Raw genomic sequence first — 16,387 nt, 5'->3', positions numbered from 1 at the left:
CGACCAAAAAGTTCTCAATTTTCGAAAATTTGAATGGTTTACGGACGGACAACTGGAAGAGTTCTTCCTGTCGGAAGGAAAAATTTTTCCTGTCGGGAAAATATTTTCCTGTCGGATGGAAGAACTTGGAATGCAAGAAAGACTTGACGAGGCAATTTACCTCATTGAACTTAACGACTGCGTAAAAGACTACTTGCGCAAGGTAATGAAGCCCAAGGTCAAGTTCATCACTATTTCTGGAAGGTCTACACTTCAGCTCGAGACTTCGACTGGAATTCCAATTCAAATACCAGACGGGACAGCCTACGATGGCATAAAGGACGCCAAAAGAGAAGCTCTTGTTAAGTTCCTAAACAAACGTCCTTGGATAAAAATACCAAACAAGGAGAACCCCCTACCCCATATGAAATTGGCAATTCAGTCTCTCCTTCACTTCTCTGGTCAGCCGTTCTACATAACCTGTGAAGGCGACATTCAGCCAGTTCAGTAAACATCTCATTTTAACTCACTTTTTTTATGTTTTTACTCACACTCGTACTCACCAAGTATGAGTACAACTATTTCAACTGTGAACCTTGTAGTGACTGGTCTTCCTGCAAATGCAAGTTCGGTCAATACACAGTTTATGGTGGCAAGAAAGACAGTGGGGAATGTTATTCTGACATCTGTTGTTGCGCTCGAGAGAGAATTGAAATTCCAGACCCAACTCCAACAAGAACTCTCAAGTTGCCAAAGACTCATGTGAAGAAGAAGCCTTCTGGTAAGTTTCTTATAGCCATATACATGGCACATTTAGAGTAAAAACATTTTTTTTCATTTTTTGAATGAAGCAAGTTAAATTCGTCCCACACCAAACTCAATGGACCGATGAAGAGTTTCAAGCTATGGTTGAAGGTGTTGAGAACGACATAGACGGCGAACTTGAAGGAGCTCAAACCACAATTGCAACCAAAATTGCACAAGTCAAGGAACAGATAGCTCCACTTAAAGCTACCAAAGCTACTCTTGACCTCATGGATACTTACCGTTTAGAAGTAAAGAGTGGAATAAGACAATTAAAATTGAAACTTCTAAACTACGAAGCTATACTCCAAAAGTTAGCAGAAATGAGAAGACTTTACCAGAGCTACTTACATGTAAGGGACTTACCTTCAAGCAGTCCGACCAAAGATGAATTTTCTGACATTGTCCCAATTTTGTCCGAAAGTCAGCTCAGATGTTTTGAACTGCTCCCAACATATCCAGAATATGAAAATTTGCCTGAACTCTTTCGGTTCCTCAAAAAACGTTTTTTGGTTCTCATGTTCGAAACTTTTATCGGAAGAGACAACAAACGTTCAGAAGAAGAGCAAGATATTATTTTAAACTTGTTGTATGACTTAACTGTCATAACCAGCTTTTTGAAGTAAAACCGTCATTCTCAAACCACTTCATTTTTTCGATGTCCGAACAAGCACCGAAGCCGAACACAATGGCAGATGTCCTTTCAAGGTTGCCAGACAAGCGCCCAATTCAAATTCAAATTGCCCAATTGAAAGCTCATCTGACAAACACCATTAAGACTCTCCAAAGTAGTCTTATGACAGAGATGACCAATCTCAAAGCCGATGTCCTCATGAACCAAGCTTCCAATGAGAAATGCCTGAACGATTTCGCGGAAACCTTGCGCAATTACGAGAGAGAGAACCGAGACCTTGCCAGACTCATCTACCGTTTCTTCGAAGAGATAGACGCCATCTGGAAGGTACTCGGAAAGGACAGAACATGCAACACCGTACTTCGTGAGTACCAAATTGAAGAAGGAATTGTCGAGGAAGAAGAAGAGAAACACGAAGAAGAAGAGGAAGAAGAGAAACACGAAGAAAGTTTGGGCAACCCTTGTTGCCGATGACGGTTACGAAATTTCCCAACCCTACCCATACCAAATCCGCAACAAGGAGACAGGCAAGGTTCTTACCCCAGTTCTCAACAACTTGGGACACTTGAACCTTAACCTTCGGAATCGCGGTTCAATCTCCATGGGCAAGCTTGTCGCAATTCAATGGGTTCCAAATCCAGACAAGAAGACGAAGGTCAGACACATTGACGGTGACAAGCTCAACAACCGTAAGGAGAACCTCGAGTGGTTCTAAGAGTAAAAAAATTATTTTAGGGGGAAACCCAAGTAAATTTAAGTTTTTATTTTTGGTATTCGTACCAATTTTGGAATGTGAAGACCACATCCCAACCTCTGTACGTGAGTCTTGGGTCCACGTCTAAGACCCTTCTGTAGCAATTCCAAGCCCGAGCAAATTCAATTGTCAACCACTCGTCTCCTCTGTAGTCTTCAATCCATTCTTTGAAGAGACGGTCGAGTTCGGGCTTGGAATATCTCTTGCCTGGTCCGAGACCAACATTTGGTTGAACTGGACGAAGCGCTCAGGGATGTACGCCATTAAAAAAATGTCACTTTTTTAAAAAATAAATTTTTTATTTCATGCAATGTTTAACTATTTCACCATCTTCTTTAACACCCCAGTACTTACGCTTGGAGAGGACATGAACTTCGGTGAAAATTTTGTCCAATTTGAATTGACCCATCTTTTCACCGACCATTCCCATTTCAATGAGTTTGTTGTTATCCTTCTTCGTTCGTCATGAGTGCGTCAATGTTCTCATAGTAAACCTTGACTTTGGATTTGACTTCGGAGAAGAATTTGTTGTACTCGTCAAGGACTGCTTTGCGAACTGAGGTAAGACCAATGTTCGACAATAGGTTTTAATGTGGTTACTAAGCCACTTTGACCTTGAGTGAATTCGTACTTCAAAACAAAAGGAGAAAACCTTTCAACAAAGTTGTCGACCTTCTCATAATGTTTACTCTTCATCTCTTGAGGTTTCTTAATGGAATATCCCCATGTCGAATTCATAAGCAATTTGAGTGTCATTGCAAGTTTGGGGTTTGAAGCTTTCCTAATATCATACAGTTGTTGTATGACTTTTCCAACTGTATAGTTCCTTCCCGGGAACTCACCATCTTCGTTTGGAATTCCAGTCGGAATATATTGGACAAACCTCATGTATGCAGCGTTAAGGTCGACATAGTATATCTTTTCATCTGAGTCGAACTTGTCGCAACCAATTGGTCCAGTTTGTGGAAATTCAAGTGAGTCTCTTATCTTCTGAGAAACTTCTCCTGTTATCTCATAAACATCGTCGAAGCAACCTGTTTCATATAAAACCTTCTGACCTAACTCAGATGCTCTCCAATACAATTTGACGTCAATTGGATGTCTCAATGGAAGTTTGTTTATAGCATCTTGAAGTTCTTGCAACCTCATTGGAAGTTCTTCTGGTTCAGGTTGGTATCCGAACATACCAACCCCTTGTGGAACTGTGTACTTCTTTTGTACTAGAACTTTGTCTGGAACAACTTTTGGTCTTGCTAACAATGAAAAGTTTGTTTCGTCTTTTGGTACAAAAGTTTCTGTCAGCTTGTCATCTGGAATTGGTTCCAACAAACCTTTCTCGAAAAGAATGTTTACAGCTCTGACAATGTTGCACTTACTTTTACCAAAGAATGGGTTTGTAAGACTTTCGTTCAACATGAAGTGGTTGTGGACAATTACAATCTTCAACCATGGTAAGTCTTTGTCAACAACATAGTCGTCATGTGAAGAACCTTTAGCTGTAGGTATGTTGACTCGGATATTGACATTTGCCAACGGTGCAATTTTTGCCAATTGACCTCTGAGAATGTACCTTGTCTTCACACATGACTCAAGATACTTCATCTTCTCATCTGTAACAAGACCAGAGTTCCTGAGACATGTAAGAATGCAAGGTTCGTTGACAATTGTTTCAATTGAATTGTAAATTCCATACCTTGTCAAGTCAATGTCAGACTTATTTATGAACGGGAAGTATCCAGCATGTTGTCTGACTGCTTGAGGGTTAGGTTGGTACCATTCGAACTTGACACTTGCAATTCCTTCAATTGCATTCAAAATGTCTGAGTCGGAGTCAACCATTTGTTCTCTCTTTGTAGTCTTGAAAGCGTCAAGAAGTTTTGCGGCTGTTTGTTCATTGCCATGTGCATAGTAAATGTGACCATCCAAATCTGTTATGGTCAATCTGAGATTGTGTCCTTTCTTATTTCCGTCTTGAATTGCAGCAAGTACTCCCATGAAGCCTTCTTTGTTCTTTCCTTCGTCAAAGTTTACTGTAAAGGTTCGACCAGATGTAATTTGACTTCTAACTTCACGATACTTTTCATATGCATATCTTGTTCTTTCCATGGGAGCATGTGCGTCTTCACCTTTTCCTTTTTCCTTCTCAAAGATGCAATTGTTCGTCATGTTTCCAGTAGAATCTGGCAAAGCCGTCGTGTCCTTCAACTTGAGGTTCACTAACATCGAAAGGCATGTCCATAAGACGTTCTTCTTCTAACCTCTCTAGTCTGTTTGGATAATTGGCACGTGCTGTTTCCAAATCTAATTTCGTAGCGAAGACCAGACAATTTGTCATAGACTTTTATGGGTCTTCCCTTCCTATATTTAAACTTCTTCGAAACTCTCCAACCATATCTTTGTAACTCTGCTTTTATTCTAGCAGACTTTCTATCCATTCTATATGGGGGCATTTTTATAAAAATAAAAAAATATTTTTTTCTTTACTTTACATAACCGCCTGCTGCCATAAGTCTTTGACGCCAACCCATACCAGCTAATGAAGGTTGACTTGGTTTAGTTTGGAAACTAAACTTTGGTTTTGGTTTATCTTCAGTTTTTGGTTTTTCTTCTTCTATCGTTTTTCGTCACTTTTCGGTTCCTCTGACTTTACTTCACTTGCAGGAACAGTTGTGTCGTCAACATCTTCATAAATATCATATGCCATTTGTTTTTGTTTTCCTTTCAACTTTTTGTGTTTGTTGTAAAGTTTAGAATATTTCGACTCTAAGTCAATGAGATGTTCTATAATGAACTGTTGGTCAGTGAAGTAAACTTTTCCATCTGTTGTCTCGAAAGCTCCTTCAGACTTCAATATTTTATTTGTGAGAGTCTGTTTCTTTTTTGAGATACTAGCCGTTCCATTTCTATGAAAAGTGACTTTATAGTTAGGGTTTGTATTTCAGACCTGGCACTTTCTATTATTGAATTTTTCTCTTCATCTGTAAGTTCTTTGACAGGTTTTGACAATGGTTCTGAACTTTTTGTTTGTGGTGTCAAATCTACCGTTTCAACTTCTTCGGTCATTTCATCTCAGTAAAAAATTTTAGTTTGGTTTGTTTTCAACTGGTTGTTGTTGTGGAGGTGGGATGGTTCCTTTAATAATATCATTCAGTTTCACATGCTGAGCCTGACTATATGGTATCGGTTTAAATGCTGGAAGCCGACAAATCCATCTTGAACTCATTTGTCTCAATGCTGCATTGTTCATTTCATCTCAATAAAAAACTTTACATTCCCCACGTTTGAGGCGGTTGAGGTTGGTTATTGTTTACCCACTGTTGTGCATGGTTATATCCTCTGTTAAAGAATCTTTCACCTTGGTCCATATAGTGTCCTGCTTGGTTATAGTAGTCATTTGCTTTGTTATAATAGTTTCCTGCTTGTCTTCCTACATTGTCCATCCATCCTTGAACTTTTCCTCTTGTTTCAGGATTTGGAATAAGATTTGTTGCATCTCGTGCTACATCCCAACCTTTCTGTACAGTTTGTATAATAGGTTGTGCTTTCTCTTTCAGTATACCTAATGTACTCAAAATCTTCCTTCCAATTCCAAATGCACCTCTGGCTATTGTTCCCACTGCGGGTAAAAATCTAGATGCGACTCCTGCTAATGCGCCAAATAAACCCATTTCTTATAGGGTAAAAAATGACGAATCCGAACAAGGACCCCTATGTTTCTAAAGCGACAAAGAAAGCACTCATGATAAAAATCTTTAGTTCAACACCAAATGCTTGGTTTATGGATATCTTGGAAAACATTCCGAGGTATAGAGAAGATGGACCACCATACTGGTTAATATTTGTTGGTCAAAACACAAGATACTGTGAAGCCATACCATTACAGTCCAAAGCTATTTTAGATATCTTAGCAGCTTTGACAATATTCGTTGACAAATACCATCCAACAAAACTGACATCTGACTGTGAAAGTTCTTTCAAATCAGATGATGTAAAAAACTATCTGCGTTCAAAAAATGTAAACCAATATTTCATTGTCGACCAAAACCATTCTGCTCTTGGTGTCATTGACGGTGTATAAAAATGTTAAGAGACTTAAACCAACCACAAGGTGGTGAAGCAAATGAAATGTCATATGACGACAAGTATAGACACTTCTCCATGGCAAAGATGAGACAAGTTTTAAATATTTACAATAACCGTAAACAAAAAGGTTTGGGAAACCACTCCCCCGAAGAAATGAAAAACAACCCTGACTTAGAGAAAGACTATATATTTAATAATTTAGTCAAAAGAGACAAACAAGAAAGAATGCCGGGCTTCAAACTTCAGAAAGGTGACAAAGTAAAAATAGAAATACCTAAACGCGACCCATATGAAAATACTATTGACTATGACAACAATGGGAACTCGACAGGTACTCACATTCGTGTTCGTAAAAATAGAAGAAAGTATACAAGAGAATATTATGAAGTTTTAGGCAAACATGGCAAAATGTACAGACTGCAAGCAGAAGATAAAACTACTATTGTCAGACCTCGTTTCAAACTTGTCAAAGTTCAAGGTGGTATACTTTCAAAGACAGTTCCTAACAAATATAAGACAACTCCTGACGAATATGCTAAAGAAGTTGAAAATGACGACTAAGCAATTCTATACCATGCGTAAACTGTCATGTAAGGTGGCATGTATTCTTTACTTTGTCCCGTTGTTTGCGTATATCCTGAAACGAAATGTGTATGGTTTCCTTCTCCCTGCGTGTCATCCCAGTAACAATTTATAGCAAACTTAACGTCGTCTTTAACATCATATCCTTTACCTTTTGTCATTCCTGACCAATCCCAATATCTATGCTTATGCCAACCTGCTTGAGATGTACTTAAATCTATGTAATGACTGTGTGCAGGTAAATTTTCACCTGAAATCGTTTTACTTCCACCTGTTTCCTTTGAAGAGTTTGCACAATACAAAAACCTGTCGACTATTTGTTCCCATGCACCAACACCAAACATTACTTGAGGACCTCTTGCATCCATAGATGTATAAATAAACCTACTGGGTTCATTAAATCAAACATATGAGATATTATAAGAGATTGTCTCTTTTGAACTTAAAATATAGTGCAACTATTTCAGGTTTCTTCTGGTTTGTGTCAGAATATTTTTTATAATATAATCTTATGTTTTCAGGGTAGGTAAAATCTTGACTATAATATTTATTTCTGTCATCTGTATAATAATATACTATTCTCGTTTTTTCTATTGCATTATATCTTTTATATCTATAATAATCTAAATATAATGTTAGCTTTTGTTCATCTACATGTGGTGTTCTGTCGTCATCTCCATAGTCATAATAATGTGGTGCCGGAGCTGGGTCAGGCAATGTCATATCCACCATTTCATAAACTCTTAAATATTTCTTTTGTTCGTCTCCATATAAGTTTAAGTAGCAGTTGTTGTCTAATGGAACTTTAACTTGTGTACCATCATTCTTTTTATAGCTTACATACATTTCATTGTTATTTTTCGGAATGAGTTTACACCGTGTACCATTTTTAAGGACTGTACAACTGCCATCTAAAATATTTATTTTCTTCATTGACAGAAAAGTCACCAACAATAGTTTCAATATTTTTTGTTCCTATCAAACTTTGGTATATTTCATTGACATATGTTTTATCTGCTTTATTTTCAAGGCTAACGTTTAAGTCTGTTATTTCAGAAGATGTATGTGTATGTCCAACGTCACTTTTCCTGTTTAAGGTTTCTTGTAAGTTTGTAATATTTGCAATGGTATGTGTATGTCCAACGTCACTTTTCCTGTTTAAGGTTTCTTGTAAGTTTGTAATATTTGCAATGGTATGTGTATGTCCAACGTCACTTTTCCTGTTTAAGGTTTCTTGTAAGTTTGTAATATTTGCAATGGTATGTGTATGTCCAACATCACTTTTCCTGTTTAAGGTTTCTTGTAAGTTTGTAATATTTGCAATGGTATGTGTATGTCCAACGTCACTTTTCCTGTTTAAGGTTTCTTGTAAGTTTGTAATATTTGCAATGGTATGTGTATGTCCAACGTCACTTTTCCTGTTTAAGGTTTCTTGTAAGTTTGTAATATTTGCAATGGTATGTGTATGTCCAACGTCACTTTTCCTGTTTAAGGTTTCTTGTAAGTTTGTAATATTTGCAATGGTATGTGTATGTCCAACGTCACTTTTCCTGTTTAAGGTTTCTTGTAAGTTTGTAATATTTGCAATGGTATGTGTATGTCCAACGTCACTTTTCCTGTTTAAGGTTTCTTGTAAGTTTGTAATATTTGCAATGGTATGTGTATGTCCAACGTCACTTTTCCTGTTTAAGGTTTCTTGTAAGTTTGTAATATTTGCAATGGTATGTGTATGTCCAACGTCACTTTTCCTGTTTAAGGTTTCTTGTAAGTTTGTAATATTTGCAATGGTATGTGTATGTCCAACGTCACTTTTCCTGTTTAAGGTTTCTTGTAAGTTTGTAATATTTGCAATGGTATGTGTATGTCCAACGTCACTTTTCCTGTTTAAGGTTTCTTGTAAGTTTGTAATATCAGATATAGAATGTGTATGAGTCTTATCTGCTTTTGTCTCTAATGTTTCCTTAAGACTTGGTATTTGGTTAATATAATGTATATGAGTCTTTTTAGAATATTCGTTTTCAGCTCTTGTCACTTCACTTGACATTTTATTGTCAACATATGTTTTGTCTGCTAGTTCAGGATGAGTATGTTCTTTTGTTGCATAAGCATTGTTAGCTCTTTCTTCTTCTTTTGCTATTGCATCGTCTACATATTCTTTGTCAGCTTTGTTGTCAACATCTGCTTTCAAAAGAAGTTCATTTATAGGTTTCTCGTTTAAAGTTCCTTTTGTTGGATTTATACAGACAGTATTGTTCTTATTGTCTTGAAATAGAAACTCATCTGTCATTGGGTTTATTGTCAGTTTTAAGTTTCCTTCTTTCAATGACTCAGATATCTTAGAATAGTTTGAAAAGTTTGTTGTGTTCTTATTTAGAGCTTGCATAATGAGTTGTCGGTTGTGTTGTATTTCTCTCATAGACGCTGTTTCATTTGACATTTTTATTATAGATAAAATATGCTTCCAATAGAAAAAGAAAATTCTAGAGTTGCTACAACTAAACCATTAGATGAACTTTTTACTAATGTCGGTCAAAAGTTTGAGATAGATACCGTAAAGCATGAAGGCTATCGTTTTGACTACCCATTAAGATGGTTAAGAGACCCATCTGTCACAAAAGCTATTGGCTTTCGTAGAATGAAGTTCATTTCAGAAGCCATACATGGTTTCCCATTTATTGTAAGGTTTCATATAGATTATACATCTGAAGGGCAACGAAAAATGTGGGAAGAAATTGAGCTAATACAAGTTGACCTCTCATCTTCTCTACAGACTGCATTAAAAAATATAGAAGATAAAATAAATTCATGTTATGCAAAATATGCTGATGAATATGCGAATACCGATAGCACACTTTATGTGAGAATTGTATATGACAAACAAAATTCACAAGTGTCATTTCAAATCTACGAAGACAATCCAAATAAAGACGAACAAATATATACAGAATTCACTGCAATGTCATGGTATTATTTGCAAAGAATGTTAAATCAGAAAGTTGAACCTCCTTTAGCAAATATCTACAGTCGATATGCAAGAGATGAACCATATTTATTTAAAGATGTTTTCGACCAAGATGCTATTATTGTTCATGCTTCATTTTCTGGCGCCCAAAACTCTTTTTATGCTTGGCAAATGACTTTTACGAAAAACATACAAAGTTATACGAACCACCAAGTGGAAGTATTTCAGACTTTCAAGTATGGTTTACTACAGATGGAAGAAAAAGAATAATTCCATTATACCATGCGTTTTACTTAGAACTTAGTTTCATATACAACTACTATCGAACGATAAAAATATAACTTTTTAATATACCGGTTGTGGTTGCCAACTTGACTGTGGTGCAGGTTCAGGCTGTTGTATTACAGGAGCTTGTTCTTCTGGTTCAGGGTCTTTAGGTATAATACCAACAAACTGACCTACTCTTTTACCAATATTTTTGACACTGTTCCATACTCCTCTTCCGACAGATTTTATTCCATTCCATATACCTCTTCCAACATTTCGAAAGAAGTTTCCTATCTTACTGAAGAAACCCATTTTACTATATGTAAAAATCTAATGTCCGCCTAGTCTCTTACGTTTCCTGTTGAGTTCCATAGCATTCTTTAACTGGAGCTCATACATTCTGTTTCTCCTCTGGTAGAAAACATATTCTGGGTCAACTCCTGTGTTCGCGTCATCTGCATAAAGTTGTTTATATCCCACTTCAGGGTTTGTATAAAACTCTTTCCATCTCATATTTGCATACCATGGTGGCAAACCTAACGCAGCGTCATTTGACATGGCAGTTTGCATTTGTACATCTGTTGGCACTTGACCATAGTTTGCCATTGCAGTTTGTATTCTAACTTCATTTGGAATATTCTCTGGGTTTGGTTGTCCAGGTTGCTGTGCATTCGCTAAGTTCTGTGCGTCCATTTAATATTAGATAAAAATATCTCTTACGAGTACATATGCTGAACATTTGCAGGCATTGGTTCATCTTCATATTCTCTGTACTTTTCTGCCACGTCAAATAAATAAATGACACAATGGAAAAAACCTAAAACAAGTAGTCCTATTTCAAACCACATTTACTTACTAATAAAATTTCTTTATTGTGACACTTTCTCCGGTTTATAGGACCTCTCTCATATTCTATCTTGTCATATATAAACTCATAGTCATGTATGTCCTCTAACCATCTCATAACGGTTTCCAAACCACTTTTATCGGATGTAAAGTAAAAGCATGGATGGTTATGTATAACGTCTAAAGTTTCTAAAGAGTCTCTCAAAGTCCAGTCTACTTGGTATTGAAAATCCCATGTGTTATAGAACGGCGGGTCCACTATAAAGAAAACATTTTCCTTGTCTTTATATTTTTCATACAACTCTGTCCAATGACATCTCACAAACTCTATACCCTCAATATATTTTTCTATGTCCTCTTTGAAAACATTTGTATAGTTAAGATATAAAACTTTTGACATAAGTGTTTCAATGTCATGAACTCTTATAGCACCACTATATAATAGTCTAGCAGATATACTATCCCAGTCTATATATTCTGCTTTTTTCAAAACCTCTCTCACAATATTTTTCTTATCTAATGGTATACGTTCCATCTTACCTATAGGTATCTTTTCTTTTAACTCTTTCAATATATTATTTGTGTCTGGAATATGTTTGAGACGGTCCATATAGTTGTCGAAGTCATTGCATATAATCTTTGAGTCAGGAAATACGGTATGACATAAATGGGATATATAGAAACTTCCGCCGAACAAATCTACAAATGTTAGACCATTCGGTAGTTTCTTAAGTTCTCTCAATATAATATCTTTACATCTACTCTTATTTCCAAAGAACGGTAACAGCGGTTTTGTAAAATTCATTTATATATAATAATAAAACTGTTTTTACCCGAAAAGTGATAGAAAAGTGACAAAACATGAAAACATATATAATTTGTGAAAAGTGACACAAAAGTGACATTTTAAAAAGTGACACCATTAATATGATGTAAATAACAACGGTTTTGGTTTTGTCACCGGCTGGTCGGCTGGGGTTCGGTCCTCCTCTTGGGTCTTGGGCAAAATTTCTTATGGGCTAGAGGGCGCAACGCGCCTGGAAGCCCCACTTACCTGACCTGAGTTCTATTGTTAAATAGCTAAAATATCACAAACTGATTAAAGCACTAAACTTTCAATGATTTTAAGGGTGCGCCCGGGAGGATCATGTAAACTTTAGAATTAAGAACCTTAATTTTTAAGCAATAACTTGGTACCTAAATAGGTAGGAAAACTCTAAAAATATCAAAAAATACAACTTGGCTCCATAATAATTCTGTCATGGTGGCTGTTTGTATCCCCTAGTATTTTCCTCTTGAATCTCTTTTTCTGTCGAAATTAAATTCAAATCTCAGAAGTAGAAGTGAATAATCGACTTATTACTGCTATTATACGAATAAATAAATTCATTATATTATTTTTATTTACATAATATCTGTTTGAAGTCCATAATTCTATAAATTTTTCTTCAAAAACATTACAATCTTGATAGTTTTGGTACTGTTTAATAGGTTTTTGGCACCTTATTTAGTATTTACTACGTATAGAGTCGATCTGAACTTAATTTTCGGAAATTTAAAATATTTATTATAAGTAAAATCTGATTTGAAATTTATGTTTAACTACTCATATCTTGCATTATCCTGAGTAGCTTTTGTAAAAATTCATCAAAAAAGATTTTAACGTGCTTTAATTTTTATTTTTTAAAATAATGCATATTATTATATAACTAGCATATTTACAAATTTTAGTGCTTTCAAAAATTTCATTCTCCCCCTCTCAAATAAACGTACATCCGGGTGGCCTGTTTTTTGCAAAAAATAAAATTTCATTTTTTATGCTTAAAAAGTCAGAATTTTTATTTTCTTCTGGGATATATGATGGCTATATCAGATGCCCATTCTTTTTGATACTCAACATTAAACATAAAACTTAGCCGTTAGGGCTCTTCTGAAAATATTTTTTTTTCGAAAAATTTTCGAAAAAAATCAAAAAATTTAAAAATCCCCGAATCTGCAGGGATTTTAAAAAATTCTTTTTAGTAAAACTTAAGGATATTGTATCAGATATATTGGTATGGGCAAATTCAATTTTAATCCAATATTCATCGAGATATTAAGTTAACGAAGCTTTCAAAATTGAGAGGGTAATCCTCCTCCTCTCAAATAAACGTACATGCGGGTGCACCCTTAAAAATCTTTGATATTGAAATAAAGTAAATCAAATGCATATAACATTTCAGCAGAGTGATCTTGTAACAGTAGATCTTGCTCGAAATATCTTGTAAATCTAAGATCCTTTGATAAACATCAATTATCTTGCAAAATTCATAATTTCGCTACGAGAAATAGGTAAATTTTATTGTCACAAATAAATAGATAAGTCTGAAAGCATGAAATATAATTTACGATGAAGGAATTGATCGTAAACTAATATTTGTTGTTGCGGAATGCACAAACGAATAAGGAATATATACAAATTGAATATTACGGAATATATCCCTCATAAAAACATATCGTTTTTGATATGATTAAGAAATTTTGAACATAAAACGAGTTTCGCTCTGAAACTTGATAAATTAGACGCAAATTAGTGATCTGAAACTATTAATAAAAGCATAAAACACAGGAAAAAAAATCTTAAATAAAAATACGCAATCTGTTCACTTTAAAAAGGTAAGTTATGTTACTAGATAGTAGCGAAGCAGAGAAGTTGTCCACTTTAATTGATTTAGTAACCGTAGAAGCGCTTAGAAACGTGATCGTTGTAAGCGACGGAGCCTACGTAAGCTGGATCGTATTCGATACCACCAGCCTTGTTGCCGACGACAAAGTGCATTGATGTTCTGGCATTCTGGCATTGGAGAATTTCCTTCTCATTGCCAGCAGCACCTGCACCACGGCCACCATAACGGTATGTTCTGGCACCTGTGAGTGGCTTGATGGCTTCCCAGCTGAGAATGTAGCAATCGCTTCTCATCCAGCCATTAGCAATGGCTCTGTTGTAGTTAGCGTTGCATCCGTCGATGCTGTTGACGCCACCGAGCCAGCAGAGTGACATGAAACCGCAGCCCCATCGTCTGATGTTGGCATTGAATCTTGGATCGCCTTGGCGGATAACTTGACCGGATGGTCCTGGAGCTGGGCCTGGAGCTGGTCCGGAAACTAAGTTGATGTAGTCTGCGCAAACCCAACCCTGGTCAATCTTGAACCAGTTGCTGGAAATTCCCTTGATCTTGATGCCGGCGCCATTGCCGAGGCCACCAACACGACCGTAGTTTGTGCCTGGACCAGCACGGATGTTGACACCGATGTTAGAATTGACTTGACCATTAACGATTAAGTAATCAGCAGAGCAATATCCTGTTCTGCCGTTGAAATTGACTTGCCACCAGTTGTTTGAGTATCCTGTAACTGATAATGTAGAGCCATCAGCTGCGGGGCCAATAACTGGGTTGTTTGTACCTGGTCCGCTTCTGATGTTAAGTCCGACGCCGCCTGCAGAGACGACACCTGTGCCAGCGCCATTAGCTTCAGCATAATGATATGGAGAATGAATCATGTGATGTCTGTAGGAGCGCCTAGAGACAGCACAGCCCAAAAGAAGAGCAAACATTTTTTTGATTCAGATCTGACGTCAAACCGAAATTTGTCAGTAAGATCAAGTGATAGTTTATAATTATATATTGTCATTAATTTATACGATGAATTATAGAGATCATTCAATAAAAATTGTGAATAGCGGTTAAAGTAAAATATTACGTATTTAACTCAGAGATTAGATATATGATTTTGAGAATTAATAACCGAAATTTTTCTAATTCGATTAATTGATTTGACAATCTGACGATCGAACCGATATTTAATATTATAGATCTATGATGGTTACTTAAGAATTGATATATCTGACAAATTCAAATTATATCTGATCAAAACAAAATTTTCCAATCATTCCACAATACGAAATTTTTCATAATCTCATAACGAAAATAAAATTGTAGGAATTGAAAATTACGGTTTTGCATTTGATTAAGGGTGCACCCGTATGTACGTTTATTTGAGAGGAGGAGGATTACCCTCTCAATTTTGAGGGATTCGTTAGTTTATTTTCTCGATGAATATGCAATAAAATTTGATTTTTACCTTATCAATATACTTCATATAATATACACATGTTCATGTAAAAACTTTTTTCCAAAATCCTCGGGAATTAAGGGATTTTTGAATTTTAAGAATTTTTTTCGAATTTTTTCGAAAAAAAATATTTTCAGAACAGCCTTAACGGCTAAATTTAGGAACAATGTTAAGTATCAAAAAGAAAGGAGGTCTGATATAGACAACATATATCGTTGAAGGTTGAAAAAATCTCTAATATTTGAGCCCAAAATTTCAAATTTTAATTTTTTGAAAAAAGAGGCCACCCGTATGTACGTTTATTTGAGAGGAGGAGGATTATATTTTTGAAAGGGTGAAACATTATGAATATGTTAATTATATAATAATATGTATTATTATAAAAAAGAAAAAATAAAGCACGTTAAAATTTTTCTTTCTTGATTTTTTACAAAATCTACTTAGAATTATGCAAAATATGACTAAATAATTATAAATTTCAAGTTAAATTTTAATTTTGATAAATAATTTAAATTTCAAAATATCAAGTTCAGTTCGACTATGTATGTAGTAATTCCTTAATAAAGTGCCAAAACCCTATTAAAATATATGAACATTTTCAACATTTTAATGTTTTTATTTAAAAATTTGATGGAATATGAGCTTCAAACAATTATTATGTAAATAAAAATAATTAAATATATGTATTTATTCGTATTACAACCGTAGTAAGTCGATTCTTCCTTTCTTCTACTGAGTTTTGAATTTGATTTCGAATTGTAAAGAGATTCAAAGGGAAAATACTAGCGGATAAAAACTACTCCATGAAAGGGTCATAATGGAGTCAAGTTGTATTTTTTGATATTTTTTGCTTTTCGAGCCTAAATAGGTAGCCAAGATAATGTCTAAAAATAAGGTTCTAAATTCTGAAGTTTACATGATTCTCTCGTGTGCACCCTTAAAGATCCGAGTTTTTACAAGACTTCGTGTAAATATTCTAATTATATATTTGTTAAAATTTTTGTTAAATCAAATTGATGTGTAATAAACAGAAATTCATCAAAAGTGACAGCTCTCAATTTTTTGACATTTGTAAATTCTAAATTGAATGAGAAAAATGAAATAATACTAAGCATAATACAATATTCTAGATTTAATTATAATTAGGAAAAGTTAGTTTTGAGAGTACTTTTCATAGGCATATAGAATGAAATCTTCTGAAAAATAATATCACATAAACTCATATTATTTTCTAATATATAACTATTTTATATAAAAATCAAATTCAATGATCTTAAAAGCGAAGGATAAACCTCAAATTTACGAATATAATGAGTGGGAATATAATGCTTATCTATCATAAAACCATATGAAATATCAATTT

At 35.1% G+C, this 16,387-nt stretch overlaps 13 protein-coding genes and 2 pseudogenes across 15 annotated transcripts, besides 5 other annotated features; 5 read left to right on the top strand and 10 right to left on the bottom strand.

The window, feature by feature from the left end:
* Nucleotides 1-115: 115 nt before the first annotated feature.
* TVAGG3_0162930 (uncharacterized protein) lies at nucleotides 116-490 on the top strand (the record flags this gene model as incomplete). Its single annotated transcript, XM_051225051.1, has 1 exon — nucleotides 116-490. One exon carries the CDS (start codon nucleotides 116-118, stop codon nucleotides 488-490), a length of 375 nt encoding a protein of 124 aa, XP_051110037.1.
* Nucleotides 491-516: 26 nt separating this feature from the next.
* TVAGG3_0162920 (uncharacterized protein) lies at nucleotides 517-801 on the top strand (the record flags this gene model as incomplete). The annotated part of the gene is made up of 1 exon (XM_051225050.1): nucleotides 517-801. One exon carries the CDS (start codon nucleotides 517-519, stop codon nucleotides 799-801), a length of 285 nt encoding a protein of 94 aa, XP_051110036.1.
* A 23-nt stretch (nucleotides 802-824) lies between these two features.
* Nucleotides 825-1,409, top strand: TVAGG3_0162910 (uncharacterized protein; the record flags this gene model as incomplete). The annotated part of the gene is made up of 1 exon (XM_051225049.1): nucleotides 825-1,409. The coding sequence occupies one exon, from the start codon at nucleotides 825-827 to the stop codon at nucleotides 1,407-1,409; it is 585 nt and encodes a 194-aa protein (XP_051110035.1).
* A 32-nt stretch (nucleotides 1,410-1,441) lies between these two features.
* Nucleotides 1,442-1,730, top strand: TVAGG3_0162900 (uncharacterized protein; the record flags this gene model as incomplete). Its single annotated transcript, XM_051225048.1, has 1 exon — nucleotides 1,442-1,730. A coding segment is annotated over one exon (289 nt), but the record flags the coding sequence as incomplete, so codon positions are not given.
* A 448-nt stretch (nucleotides 1,731-2,178) lies between these two features.
* TVAGG3_0162890 lies at nucleotides 2,179-2,435 on the bottom strand (annotated as a pseudogene). Its single transcript has one exon. A coding segment is annotated over exon 1 (257 nt).
* Nucleotides 2,436-2,540: 105 nt separating this feature from the next.
* Nucleotides 2,541-8,805: a mobile genetic element.
* On the bottom strand, nucleotides 3,141-4,166 carry TVAGG3_0162880 (uncharacterized protein; the record flags this gene model as incomplete). Its single annotated transcript, XM_051225047.1, has 1 exon — nucleotides 3,141-4,166. A coding segment is annotated over one exon (1,026 nt), but the record flags the coding sequence as incomplete, so codon positions are not given.
* TVAGG3_0162870 (uncharacterized protein) lies at nucleotides 5,254-5,418 on the bottom strand (the record flags this gene model as incomplete). Its single annotated transcript, XM_051225046.1, has 1 exon — nucleotides 5,254-5,418. The coding sequence occupies one exon, from the start codon at nucleotides 5,416-5,418 to the stop codon at nucleotides 5,254-5,256; it is 165 nt and encodes a 54-aa protein (XP_051110032.1).
* TVAGG3_0162860 (uncharacterized protein) lies at nucleotides 5,438-5,839 on the bottom strand (the record flags this gene model as incomplete). The annotated part of the gene is made up of 1 exon (XM_051225045.1): nucleotides 5,438-5,839. The coding sequence occupies one exon, from the start codon at nucleotides 5,837-5,839 to the stop codon at nucleotides 5,438-5,440; it is 402 nt and encodes a 133-aa protein (XP_051110031.1).
* Nucleotides 6,812-7,204, bottom strand: TVAGG3_0162850 (phage tail repeat-like family; the record flags this gene model as incomplete). The annotated part of the gene is made up of 1 exon (XM_051225044.1): nucleotides 6,812-7,204. One exon carries the CDS (start codon nucleotides 7,202-7,204, stop codon nucleotides 6,812-6,814), a length of 393 nt encoding a protein of 130 aa, XP_051110030.1.
* TVAGG3_0162840 (phage tail repeat-like family) lies at nucleotides 7,300-7,682 on the bottom strand (the record flags this gene model as incomplete). Its single annotated transcript, XM_051225043.1, has 1 exon — nucleotides 7,300-7,682. A coding segment is annotated over one exon (383 nt), but the record flags the coding sequence as incomplete, so codon positions are not given.
* Nucleotides 8,806-9,041: 236 nt separating the features above from the next.
* Nucleotides 9,042-9,273, bottom strand: TVAGG3_0162820 (phage tail repeat-like family; the record flags this gene model as incomplete). The annotated part of the gene is made up of 1 exon (XM_051225042.1): nucleotides 9,042-9,273. A coding segment is annotated over one exon (232 nt), but the record flags the coding sequence as incomplete, so codon positions are not given.
* A 282-nt stretch (nucleotides 9,274-9,555) lies between these two features.
* On the top strand, nucleotides 9,556-10,139 carry TVAGG3_0162810 (annotated as a pseudogene). Its single transcript has one exon. A coding segment is annotated over exon 1 (584 nt).
* Nucleotides 10,140-10,143: 4 nt separating this feature from the next.
* Nucleotides 10,144-10,377, bottom strand: TVAGG3_0162800 (serine threonine-protein phosphatase family; the record flags this gene model as incomplete). The annotated part of the gene is made up of 1 exon (XM_051225041.1): nucleotides 10,144-10,377. One exon carries the CDS (start codon nucleotides 10,375-10,377, stop codon nucleotides 10,144-10,146), a length of 234 nt encoding a protein of 77 aa, XP_051110027.1.
* Nucleotides 10,378-10,395: 18 nt separating this feature from the next.
* On the bottom strand, nucleotides 10,396-10,758 carry TVAGG3_0162790 (uncharacterized protein; the record flags this gene model as incomplete). The annotated part of the gene is made up of 1 exon (XM_051225040.1): nucleotides 10,396-10,758. One exon carries the CDS (start codon nucleotides 10,756-10,758, stop codon nucleotides 10,396-10,398), a length of 363 nt encoding a protein of 120 aa, XP_051110026.1.
* A 1,282-nt stretch (nucleotides 10,759-12,040) lies between these two features.
* Nucleotides 12,041-13,080: a mobile genetic element.
* A 462-nt stretch (nucleotides 13,081-13,542) lies between these two features.
* Nucleotides 13,543-14,519, bottom strand: TVAGG3_0162770 (bacterial SH3 domain-like protein; the record flags this gene model as incomplete). Its single annotated transcript, XM_001321828.2, has 1 exon — nucleotides 13,622-14,506. One exon carries the CDS (start codon nucleotides 14,504-14,506, stop codon nucleotides 13,622-13,624), a length of 885 nt encoding a protein of 294 aa, XP_001321863.1.
* A 404-nt stretch (nucleotides 14,520-14,923) lies between these two features.
* Nucleotides 14,924-15,961: a mobile genetic element.
* Nucleotides 15,962-16,045: 84 nt separating this feature from the next.
* Nucleotides 16,046-16,082: a mobile genetic element.
* Nucleotides 16,046-16,082: a terminal%2Cinverted (terminal inverted repeat of Banshee-A3 transposon ID:TVAGG3_0162750).
* Nucleotides 16,083-16,387: the final 305 nt, after the last annotated feature.

This window comes from Trichomonas vaginalis, chromosome IV, assembly GCF_026262505.1.
Source record: "Trichomonas vaginalis G3 chromosome IV, whole genome shotgun sequence".
Taxonomy (NCBI): domain Eukaryota; phylum Parabasalia; order Trichomonadida; family Trichomonadidae; genus Trichomonas; species Trichomonas vaginalis.
Note: the sequence above shows the minus strand (reverse complement) of the source record. Positions and strands in the feature narration are given on the sequence as shown.